This window comes from Portunus trituberculatus, chromosome 38 (genome assembly GCF_017591435.1).
Source record: "Portunus trituberculatus isolate SZX2019 chromosome 38, ASM1759143v1, whole genome shotgun sequence".
Taxonomy (NCBI): Eukaryota; Metazoa; Arthropoda; class Malacostraca; order Decapoda; family Portunidae; genus Portunus; species Portunus trituberculatus.
The window spans coordinates 24353927-24366542 of NC_059292.1; the positions used below are offsets into that span (position 1 = coordinate 24353927).

Below are 12616 nucleotides of genomic sequence, written 5' to 3' on the forward strand. Positions count from 1 at the left end.
CATGAGAGATGCGAGGTTCCTTATCACGGTCAGGACAACGGCAGCTTGAATCTAAAGTCTAAACAGATTACTTTTTCTTTATTTTCATGTAAGAGGGGGAAAGCTGCCCATGACTGAATGATGCCTGAGTTATCTTCACCCTCAGCGACGACACACTGGCTACTCTGTATTTGTACTACTTCCACTACCCAGGACGATGATGGGGAAGCATTCTCCGTGGCGGCTTCGTTGATCCTTAGACGGCTTCGGGTGCATGTGGTAAGTAACTCCTGGCGATGGGTTGGTAGGTAGATGGGCAAGTTATCGCTTTTTGATGGTTCTTCGTCTTAACAATTTCTCTCCTCTGACCGATTGTCTTCAGTCTCTTTCTCACCGTAGCAATGTTGCATATTTTACTATCTTCAATTGCTATTTCCATGCCAATTGGTCTTCTAACCTTGCTAATTGCATGCTTCGCCTCATCCCATTGCCACGGTGCACAAGACTTTCTTCTTTCTCTCACCCCTATTATGTTCACCTCTTTAATGCAAGAGTTAATCAGAACTCTCAATCATTCATCCCTTTCTCTGATAAACTTTGGAACTCCCTACCATCTTCTGTATTTCCATTTTCCTATGACCTGAGGGAGGGAGGTTTCAAGACATTTATCCCATTCTTTTAGCAAACTCTCTCGAACCTGCTTGGGACTGGCATCGAAGAGGGCATTTTCATTTGGTCGTTTTTGTTGCCCTTGGTCAAATTTCCTTACTTACGTGAAAAAAAAAGTTCATATGTTACAGTAGTGGTATACATACTTGTGGGAGTTGCTCTGCTTCACGTTTTGCCTGGTGGTTCTCATTGTGCCCTGCAGAGTCGCGAGCTGGTAATATACTTTTATATCACCTATCATTACTTGTCTTTTTTTATTATATTTTATGGGGGGCGAGCGGTACATAACAGTGCTTGGAACACGTCTTGACATTGGTACATAACAATGCTTGGAACACGTGTTGACGTTGATGGTTTGCGTATGAGCATGAAAAAGGGTAATGTATGACTTTTTTTCCTTTGTGAAATGTATTTTTATTGCACAGGGAGGCAGGTATTTACATATTAACTTATTGAACACAGGTACTAAAAGTATTTCTGTACTAAGAATAAATTAGTAGTGTCACACACACACACACACACACACACACACACACACACACACACACACACACAGACACACACACACACACACACACACACACACACACACACACACACACACACACACACACACACACACACACACACACATACAAATTAAAACGGCTGATAGACTGAGTGGTAATGCCCTGAACTGTCACTTGACGGGCACTTAATCGTGTCCCGCTTAGGTTACGGAGATTTTCACTGATAAAAATGTTTCTGTACTCCTTGAGGTAAATAGTAATGATGGTAATGATAACAATAGTAATGAATAAAAAAAAGAATGGATAGGATTAAGGGAAGGGGGAGAAAAGAAGTGTATAGAGAACAATCACGAGGCCGGTACGTGATTACACACACACACACACACTCTCTCTCTCTCTCTCTCTCTCTCTCTCTCTCTCTCTCTCTCTCTCTCTCTCTCTCTTCACGCCCACTCCTGTTTGATCATGTCAGACGCCCTCTCCGCGATCATGATGATAGGCGCGTTGCAGTTGCCTGATGTGACGAAGGGCATGACAGAGGCGTCCACCACCCGCAGCCCAGACACGCCGCGTACCCTGGGAAAAGAGAGAGGCTGAGGGGGCTTACCACCACCACCGCCATCACCACTGTCGCCGCCACTACCACCATCATCATTGTCATCATTCTACTGTTAAGTGTAGATGTGTGTGTGTGTGTGTGTGTGTGTGTGTGTGTGTGTGTGTGTGTGTGTGTGTAGGAGACGCAGTAAATCCCTTCATCTCCTCAAGCCTCGAACTCAAGCTGAAGTTTGTAAGAGAACGCCATTTTTTCTTCCTTCATCTTTGTGTGTGTGTGTGTGTGTGTGTGTGTGTGTGTTTAGTGGTGCACGGTTACATAGCAGTACATTTCTTTCTGTTTTTCTTTTCTTTTCTTTACTATTTTTTTTTCTGTCCTCTTTATCAACTTTATTTTCTTTTTTTTTTTCTTGCGATGTACGAATGAGATGAAAATATTTGTGTAATGCTAAACTTGCTCGCTTCCCTCCTCTAATTGTCAAGTATTTCTTTTTATCGTGTGTGTGTGTGTGTGTGTGTGTGTGTGTGTGTGTGTGTGTGTGTGTGTGTGTGTGTGTCCCACTACATGAACAAGCGTTAGTTTTGTAATTAAAGGTATACGTAAATCTTATGCTTGAATAATTGTGAAACTTTTTTGTCTCACGAAATACTGTTTTGAAGCATCGCCATTATTATCATCATCATCATCATCATCATCATCATCATCATCATCATCATCTTCGTCATCATTAGCTCATGCAATACCAGAAACACACTTGGCGGCCTCACTCTTTGGCATTGTCAGGACACCACGTGAGAACTGCTCGTCTGATCTTCGTGAAGCGATAGGCCGTGATTGCGCCATATTAGTCCAACAAGCAATGTTTTTTTTTTTTTTTTTTTTATAAATCATTATTTTCACTTTGCTTTTCATGCATAACAAGTAAAACCTAAAGTTTTAATTCTTCCTCGAACATGTTTTCTTTTCCACTCAGAGTATGATATTTATTTTTCTTTCGTTTCTTGCTTCTGCGTGCTGTTCCTTACAAGGTGAAGCTGTCCTTGCTTCATTGCCGTGGTGGAGGGAAGGAGCGGTGTGACAATCTATCTCACGCCCGTCCCTAATGCAATTTATCTTCGTTCCTTCAATCCTCGTAACATTTAGTCTCTACGCGTTACTGGTCAGCTGCGTAATATATACCGTGGCACAGTTTGGTCTCCTCCTCTCTACCGTCAGCTGAGACCACTTCGTTTGATTTTCTAAAGTTTGATCTTGCAATGTGATGCGTGTATGATTTGCAAAGGCGCCTTGATACAAACTGCTAGTTGTTCATCGCAATACCGGAATATTCTTAGGAGTGAGAATTATTTTTTAATTGCGCTGTTTTCTCCAAAGCATTATATCATGGGAGATTTTCATCTTGTTTTTTTCATCAATGTGCTTTACAGTGTAATGGTTTCATGCCAGTCTGTTTTTGAGTGGTTAAAGGAATATAGCAAGGGTGATATAAGCAAGATTGTCAAGATTAGTAATCAGAAAGCATGGAACAAGAAATAATGGGATTCTAGCTTGAAAAAAAAAAGAGTACATTAAATAAAGAGAGATAAGAGGGAAATTATTGTTTCTCAAAGAGTGGTAGATGAATAGAATGGATTCACTAATCAAGTTATTAGTGTTGAGGCATTACGAAATTTAAAAGAAGATTCACAAATCCATGGATAGTGATGATAGGTAGAAATAGATAGGTATGTTTTATACAGGGACTGCCACTGCCACACGTATACAGTAGGTCTAATGCTTACTTTCATCAACCTTATGTTCCTATTTCATATGATAAGAAGTTAAGAAAAAAATGAAACTATGCGAACTTCTATCCACTTCTCTCATCGCAGCATCAAGGTGTCACATTGTTGCCTCACCTGAGCTGGTTATCCACGACGGAGAGAGGGTCTGAGCTAGGCCCCATCTTGCAGGTGCCGGAGTAGTGGTACATGGTGGTGGCGAAGTGACGCACGTAACAGGCCCAGTAGGCGTCGCTACCGTAAGGGAACCCACTACACTCCGGCAGCGGCTGGCGGGAGGCAAGTTATGGTGAGGATTGAGCAAGGAGGCGGTGGTTTTGGTAGAGAGAGAGAGAGAGAGAGAGAGAAAGAAAGAAAGAAACCATTTTTGAATTAATGAATTGTTGTTGCTGCTGTTGTTGTTGTTATTGTTGTTATAATGATTGGTTTAGTTGTAGTACTGGTAGTTTTATTGGGAGTAACAGTAGCACCACCGCCAGTACCAGCAGCAGCAGCAGTAGTAGCAGTAGCAGTTAGTAGTAGTAGTTAGTAGTAGTAGTAGTAGTAGTAGTAGTAGTAGTGGTAGTAGTAGTGGTAGTAGTAGTTATTGTTGTTGCATTCCTCTCCCTCTCCTGTTTCTCCTCCTCCTCCTCCTACTCCTCCTCCTCCTCATCATCATCATCATCATCATCGTCATCGTCATCATCATCATCATCATCATCATCATCATCATCGTCATCATTATCATCATCATCATCATCATCATCATCATTCTTAACAACTATCATTATCACCATCTCACCACCACCACCACCACCACCACCACCACCACCACCACCATCATCATCATTACCTTGTCGAAAAACTTGACCCCCAGATCGTGAGCGAAGGCGGAGGTGTTATTCATGGTCATCACTACCTTGATTCCTGGAGAGAGAGAGAGAGAGAGAGAGAGAGAGAGAGAGAGAGAGAGAGAGAGAGAGAGAGATTATTAATGTTTTTCCCCTCTTCCTCTTCTTTCCATCCACACCTGCGTCCCGTAATACATTGTCACATGTCCATCCTGTTTACTTCATTCGTCACCTAAGGTCTTTTCTTACCTACACATATATTCTCCTCTTCCTTTACTAATTGTTTGTATCATTTTTGTTAATTCATTGTTATTATCATTATTATTGTTATCATTATTTTTTGCCTACGTGATAATGCTTCGGTAGAATCCAGTTATTATGGTAGGATTTTTTTTTCTTTATCTCTTTTTTTTATCTGTTTTGCTGTTCATACTCAGTTAAATCTGTCTGTATGTGATTCGTTGGAATTTGAGGTATTATATTTAATTTCTATGTAACATGACACCAACAAGAGGTTTTTTTTCTTTACTTTTTTTTTCTTTTATGTTTTACGTATGGAGGAGACTGGCCAAGGACAGAAATATAAGGAAAAATAGTATGTTCACGTACCATTCCCAAATAAGTTCACTAGAAAAACAGTTTAAGAGTGAGGAAATCAGCTTCATTCCGGAGGTGTCTTGACACCTCGAAATGATTCAAGTCGCAAGAGAAATTAACCATAGAACTCACTGTTTAGATACACATTTTCACTCAAACATCCATTAATAATTATTCGTCAATGATTCATTTTAGCCTTAAATGTCCTTTTGCAGATTTTAGGATACTTTTCTCTTACCAGACCCCATTCTCCTGTTTCCCATTACCGTACATGTCTTTCTCCAACCCGATTTCCTGCCGCTCACCGTCCACCAGCGTGGCCACGTCGTCAGGGTGCTGTAGGTAGCCGATGTCCACCAGGGGAGCCTCTCGTGGGTCGTTGGAGCGGAGTCTAAGGACACCTCGGCTCTTGGGACGCAGCAAGATGGGCATGACTGTCAAGCCTTTGCGTCCAAGAATTTCTAGGAAGTAAGTTTTGAATTTCTGTGAAGTAAAGCAGAGTGAGTGTCGTGAAATTTGCGTTTTACTGACAAGCTGGATGCTGGGATAACTTGGTAGTTGTTCAAGTAGCTGGGGGTAAACAGAATCACAAAATCTATGTTTGTTTACTTTCCTCTTGCTACATACTTATATAAAAGACTATTGTAATGAATCCATGAAAAACAGATGCGGCGATAGCAATTACTCCGTTATATTTTTCTAGATTTTTAACATCTACTTACTCATCGCATATTTACTTTAAAGCATCTGTTCACTGTCTTTTTCTTTTTTAAGATATAGTTTTCTCTACCTGCGACATTTTTCACTTGCACAGACCAATCGCTGGGGCTGTGTAGGCCGCGGATGACTGCATGCACTCATTAAGTCGCATCCATTGTGAAATATACGAACTCCTGGACGCAATTACTTGTTAACATGAGATGAAAAAAAAATTTACTTGATCATGTGCAACTTCCAAAAGATCTTCCACGCCCCGTCACGGCCCAGCCCTGCCTGGCAACACCTACGGACAAGATGAGCGTCGCGCTAAGTGCAGGCAAATATGCAAATATCCATTTAACAATTAAGAGCTACTGTAATTTTATTTGTTAATTAAATAATCACTCACGATGGCGTCGAAGTTGTAGAAGGAAGAAGCCAAGACAATATCGCTGGCAAGGGTGGTGCTGACGAAAAGAAGCTGGATGTCCGGCCAGAGCGGGTCTCCGAAAGGACTGGCCTTGACAAACGCATTGTGGATGTTCCCGGGACGTGCTAAAGCACCTGCAGTCAAAACATAGATAACTTATTTTACTCACACGTTTTGCAGGTTGCCTTGTGCAGAGTATCAGGAGTGTGTGGAATTTGAGCTGCATGTGTCCCGATTATTACTGTCATGTTAATTTTTTCTTAAAGATTTTTTAGAAGAATAATAATTAATTAAAAAGGATGACATTTCAGCGACAGTCGCACCGAGGACAGGAATTGAACCATTAGTGTACACCAGCTGAAGTGTGAACAGCGCTGCTTTGATGTCGTCGAAGTCAAAAGGCAGAGGTGGCCTGGAGAGTCGCGGAAAGGTCCAGCTGAGGCCGGTGAGAGCCACGTGGTCGTGCAGGTTTTGTCCAACGCCAGGCAGATCCCTCACCACCTTCACCTGCCAGCATGAAGATCGCTCTTAATTACTGCAAATGTGCCTAGTGTTTCTTCATCTGGCTGTCATCTCTTTGTCAAGTGGCGACAAGAAAACGGACAGATCCATGCAGTCACAAAGATGACAACTTCGTGTTTTACCTGTCGAGAACCACATTAGCGCCGAGAACCACTCAGATGGCACGGCAACATGAACCGTGTAGCTCACCTTGTGTTGCTTCAAGTGCTGGCGTGGCCCGACACCTGACAGCAGCAACAGGTGAGGTGAGACCAAAGCCCCCGCCGACAGCACTACCTCTCGACGCGCCCCCACGCTTACCCTCTGGGGCGCCAAAGAAAACAAGTAATTTACCACCGCACATTTTTTCACTTACCACTATTAGCAGTAGTAGTAGTGCTATTACTACTACTACTACTACTACTACTACTAGTAGAAGTAGCAATAGTAGCAGGAGTAGCAGTAGTAGCAGGAGTAGTAGTGCTACTACTCCTGCTACTAATACTTCTAACTGTCTTCATCAGTATCGTCATTCAGTGAAAACTCTGACATTTTAGTGTATGTTCATCATGTGTCACTTAAAAGTGTTGTTCTGAACTGAGTGCAGCTCTTCACCTCTCCATTGTACTCAAGCATCACACCAGTTGCCCGTCTCGCGTTGTCGAACAGAACCTGGAAGACGAAGAAACAACTGAACTACTGCTTTCTAGAAAATTCATTTAAATTAATTTGTTGTTTTTCCCAAAGCAATGCAAAATGAAAGAATTTGTAGCCTCATCTCGAGATTTCTTCACTAATACATTCTATTAGAAGTTCAAGTAGTTCGTTGTAGAACTATTGGTATAGCAAAAGGGTTTGGTACGTATTGTGCAAGTATGTAGCTACTTTACGCAATACATGTACCAGTCAAGCATTGGAATTGCATGATTGTTTCGAAGTTTTTTTTTAATTCTACACCGAAAACAAGCTTTCTCTCTCTCTCTCTCTCTCTCTCTCTCTCTCTCTCTCTCTCTCTCTCTCTCTCTCTCTCTCTCTCTCTCTCTCTCTCTCTCTCTCTCTCTCTCTCTCTCTCTCTCTCTCTCTCTCTCTCTCTCTCTCTCTTACAGTGTAACACCATGACTCTGGTCTCCTCTAATGCACATACCTGCGTCACAGTGGCTGAGTGCAGCACGTGCAGGTTGGGGCGCTCGTAAGCAGGCCGCAGGAAGGCCTCCGCCGTGGAGCTCCTCATCCCTTCTCGGATGGTGAACGTGGCATTCGCTGGAAATCCTGAGCGTCCGCATCGCACCGAGAACAAAATGAAAGTGAGACTGGTCCGTGTGTGTGTGTGTGTGTGTGTGTGTGTGTGTGTGATCTTAACAATATATACACATTAACAGTAACAAAATTCATCAAATCTGGTTTATGAACTATCATAAGAGCAAAGTTGAAACTACCTACGTGCTTAAATATTAGCTAGCACATAGTCCTCTTATTTTGTGAAGCAGTAACAGTAATAGTAGTAGTAGTAGTAGTAGTAGTAGTAGTAGTAGTAGTAGTAGTAGTAGTAGTAGTAGTAGTAGTAGTAGTAGTAGTAATTGTTATTATTAATTTCGTTGTTATTGTTGTATTTGTAAAAGTAATAAAAGTGCTGGAAATAGTGAATATGATGATCTTGACAATGATGCTGGAAAGACACTTGGAGACAAGATCCTGTGGAAAGAAACGATTACAAACTGATTAACAGAGCACAAGTTGTCCTTGTCCCAAACACTGGTTTAGTGCTCTCAACACAATTTAGATAAGGAAGTGCAAAATAAATTGTAAAAATCTAACCTAATTGTTCAAAGCCAATGGGATCAACGAGAGGGTAGCCGAGTTGTTCCCCGGCCTTCACGAAGTACTGCGAGAGGGTAGTGGGCGGATACTGTGTCACCCCAAGAGGTCCGCCGCGGCCATGGAACGATGCTGTCGATGAAATATTGAAGATATGTCATTCCATTTACTTGCAGTAACTCTTGCTTCAAAAGTTGTCAACCTTTCTCCTTCGTGGCCGCAATACTGACCTGTCTCAGGAGGAGGAGAGCCGATGTAATCCTCAGATTTGATGAAGTAGGGCAGGACAGAGGCGTAGTCCCAGCCAGGGTTTCCAAGAGCCTCCCAGGAGTCGTAGTCTCTCCTGTTGCCGCGACTGTACAGTAATCCATTCACTGTGGAGCCCCCGCCCAGCACTCTCCCCTGCAGCAGCACTGCCTCCTGGGTGGTGCGTGTTCACCTTATATATGTAATTCAATGTGCATGTGTATGTACTATGATATGTTTAATGGGTATTATTACAAAAGATGGTGTGCCGGGGCACACCATCAGCAGCAGTGTGATGGAGTTACCTGATTAGCGATATAGAGGAGTGCGTTGCGCTGTGGGACAGTCATATACTCGCGCATGTTCGGATGTCCTTTAAAGGCGTGCACACCAAACATGCCGGGAATGAAGGATTCAGGAGGAGGCGGCGGTCCGGTCTCCACCAGTAGCACCCGCCACGTCGGTATCTCTGAGAGCCGCGCCGCCATCACGCTGCCGGCTGACCCGCCGCCCACTATAATGGCAGAGTCTCTGAGTCAAGGCTACATACAAACCAGACAGTATCAGACGCTCCCATAGCATCAACACGCCAGTGTACTCACCCACAATGAAGTCATACTGGGCGTGGAGATGGGCAGGTGGCCGATAGTCGAGGAGCGGGACGATGGGAAAGACGACCGTTACCAAAAAATTCAGCAGAGGCCATGTTGCCACCGTCGCGAGACTGACACCAGCGTTCCGCAGCAATGTCAAGTCCAAGGTCATGTTGTCCCTGTTAACTGCTGAAGGGAGACACTGATGGTAATGCCTCTTTCATAAAACTGTACCGAGATTCTAAACTTGCTGACTGTTGCCCTTTTTAGCCGCTGGCCGCTGTGAAGGTGTTGGTGAGTTTGGCTGAGGAATGCTGCATTTCCTCCCTCACTCACTTCCTCCCCACCTCCCTCAATCTTTTAGTTCATATAAGATTTCCCTTGACTTCTTTTCTTTTCTCAACTATTGTTAAAGTTTAACATATAAGGAAAAGATCAATCCTGATAGACTCTGGAATGACTACACACACACACACACACACACACACACACACACACACACACACACACACACACACACACACACACACACACACACACACACACACACACACACACACACACACGTTTCTTTATGATCTTTTCCCACCCTAACCCAATGAAAAAAGATTATTTAAAGGTCAAGAAATGCCTTCTTTTCCTGCCAGCCTTTGCTTAAAATAAGTTTTTATTCCATAAGCTGAACGAGGTGAAGACGAGATGAACAAGGTAAAAACTCGTCATCTTCATATTTCCTTCTTTCCTTTCTTCCTTCTTTCCCTTCTTCCTTCCTCCTTTCCATCCTTCCTTCCTTCCTCCTTTCCATCCTTCCTTCCTTCCTTCCTTCCTTCCTTCCTTCCTTCCTTCCTTCCTTCCTTCCTTATATTTACTCATTTATTTGAGTGTTTCCTTCCCATTTGCAATCGATCCAAAGGGAATTCATTCTTGTTAGATTCACACGAGCTTTTCAACGTCGAGATCATGTAAGAGGGAACGAATGCATGCCGGCTGCAAGGAAGTGACTACGGTTCCTCACGCACCTGTCACATTTCTATCCTTACACTCCGCACTCTGCCTGCGTGTCCAGCTGAGCATGTGTAACACGTACATCATCCTGTTGCATTTTGGGGAGATGTGCAGCTGAATTACGAATTAGCTGAATTAAGAAGGAGGATAATACCACAGGATATGCATATAAAAGTCACCTGGATAGCTTTTCCATCTTTATCAACTCAGACTTCATTTTATCTTCAGACAAGAAATGCAGCTATAACACTTTGATTGTTATCACTTATTGTTATAGCTACAGTAGTTTCCCTCCTAGAGTCACTAGCTTCATATATTTGCAGTCGCTACTTTTGAATTTTCATATACTCGTTTTTCTTGCAAGGTAAGTTGTTCCCCTCTGTGTTCACCGTGTTTTTCTTCTTATTTTAGAAGGGACTGAATATAAAATAGTGAAATGATAGATGCTAAAGAATCTTGGTGTTGAGAATAGATTAAAAACTTTAGAAAATTCAAGCAATAGAACGGTATTTTGAGAGAATGAAGCGGTAATCGCTGTTAGGAACAGGTTGAATATAGTCAAACTTTCAGCAAGGAAGATAAGTGGAAGTTGATGAACAGAGTTGGAAGAGTTTGACTAGGCAAGGTGGAAGCACGGAGGCTCAATTTCTGAGAACAATAAGAGGGACCCCATTAGGTCAATAAGCCTTCCGAAGGTTAAGGCCAGCGAGAGCATGAAAACATTATGAGAAAGAATCTCAAAGGAGGCATGGTCAGAGGATAAAGGAAGAGGAACAAACTATGATACATCCAAGGCAGTTTTTTTTTTTTTTTTTAGCAACCGTAAAAGTAGAGTTTTACTGTAAAGAAAAGTGAGATGGTATTGGTGCCATCAGGTTGTTAAAGAGAAGAGAATGACAGAGAAGAAAAGTTGTTAAAGATATCTTATGCACTCAGCACACCTTTCAGTGGTATAGGGGATATGAAAATGTGTAATTCTCAAGGACAGTAATCAGGATAGGACATGTTAATTAAGTTCAATTAAAGAGATATGAAGGACTTTGTTCTCAAAAAGTGATACATGAATTGTATAGATTCTGTAATCAGATTGTTAGTGGTGAGTCACTAGGGAAGTTTAAAAGATTAGATGATTAATGGATGAGGTTGATAGATGACAGGTAAAAATAGTTTCTTTCATAAAGGGACGACTTTATGGAAATATTTTTATCTTTTATGTCCTTATCTTTTCTATACCAAGAAATTTATTACCATCTGTTCTACGCATTGCTACATATTCAATAAGCAGCTCCCCATTAACAGGTGCACTATACAACTTTCTGAAATATATAGGAAGTGAAAATACGTTTATGTAAATTATGTCTTACAGGCGTCATCAACACCCCAACACGTGTTAACTTTTATGTTGAGGGACACACACACACACACACACACACACACACACACACACACACACACACGGCCCGGTAGCTCAGTGGTTAGAGCGCTGGCTTCACAAGCCAGATGACCGGGGTTCGATTCCCCGGCCGGGTGGAGATATTTGGGTGTGTCTCCTTTCACGTGTAGCCCCTGTTCACCTAGCAGTGAGTAGGTACGGGATGTAAATCGAGGAGTTGTGGCCTTGTTGTCCCGGTGTGTGGTGTGTGCCTGGTCTCAGGCCTATCCGAAGATCGGAAACAATGAGCTTTGAGCTCGTTCCGTAGGGTAACGTCTGGCTGTCTCGTCAGAGACTGCAGCAGGTCAAACAGTGAATTACACTCTCTCTCTCTCTCTCTCTCTCTTACGCACACACACACTTCGCACTGCTCCCTGAGTTACTGGATGTTTGTTTATATTTACGCAGGATTGTGAACTCGTGATAGCACTATAGTACGATGCAATAAACGCACATAAGTACACTTTTAACAAGTACGAGCATGAAGTTACCGGGTGCTCGGCGCTACACCAGATCGCGGCACTACGGTTGGTTGTGGTGGCACGAGAGCGGTGTGGGGTATGCGGGGCAGCCAGCGGAACGTCCCTTCTCTATCCTAGGCTACTGAGTTTACAGTGAGCGCGGACGTGAAGCTCGGCTGAATATATGTGTTGCCGCGGACTCACCTTGACTTATTTTTCTTGCTGCATTTAGACCTTCCAGTCATTTTTTTTTTTCTTCTCTCAGTTACCTACTTTATTTTGTTCCTAATTTATCAACGAGATAAACACGTTTACGTCATAACTAATAGTGATGATGATGATAACGATGACGGTACTACTACTACAACTATTACTGCTATTATTGTTACTACTACTACTACTACTACTACTACTACTACTACTACTACTACTACTACTACTACTACCACTACTACTACTACTACTACTACTACTACTACTACTACTACTACTACTAAAACCAAAATAAACAAT

The 12616-nt window shown here is 42.5% G+C and overlaps 1 protein-coding gene across 1 annotated transcript; it reads right to left on the reverse strand.

Annotated features, from left to right (window-relative positions):
• Nucleotides 1–1048: 1048 nt before the first annotated feature.
• Nucleotides 1049–12258, reverse strand: LOC123514907 (glucose dehydrogenase [FAD, quinone]-like). Its single transcript, XM_045273164.1, has 14 exons — nt 12134–12258; nt 9215–9394; nt 8918–9126; nt 8597–8786; nt 8367–8498; nt 7696–7820; nt 7167–7223; nt 6762–6875; nt 6374–6557; nt 6030–6287; nt 5227–5382; nt 4327–4400; nt 3612–3763; nt 1049–1733 (listed from the first exon to the last, which is right to left on the reverse strand). The coding sequence occupies exons 2-14, from the start codon at nt 9375–9377 to the stop codon at nt 1601–1603; spliced, it is 1947 nt and encodes a 648-aa protein (XP_045129099.1). The 5' UTR covers nt 9378–9394; nt 12134–12258; the 3' UTR covers nt 1049–1600.
• Between the last annotated feature and the right edge of the window lie 358 nt (nt 12259–12616).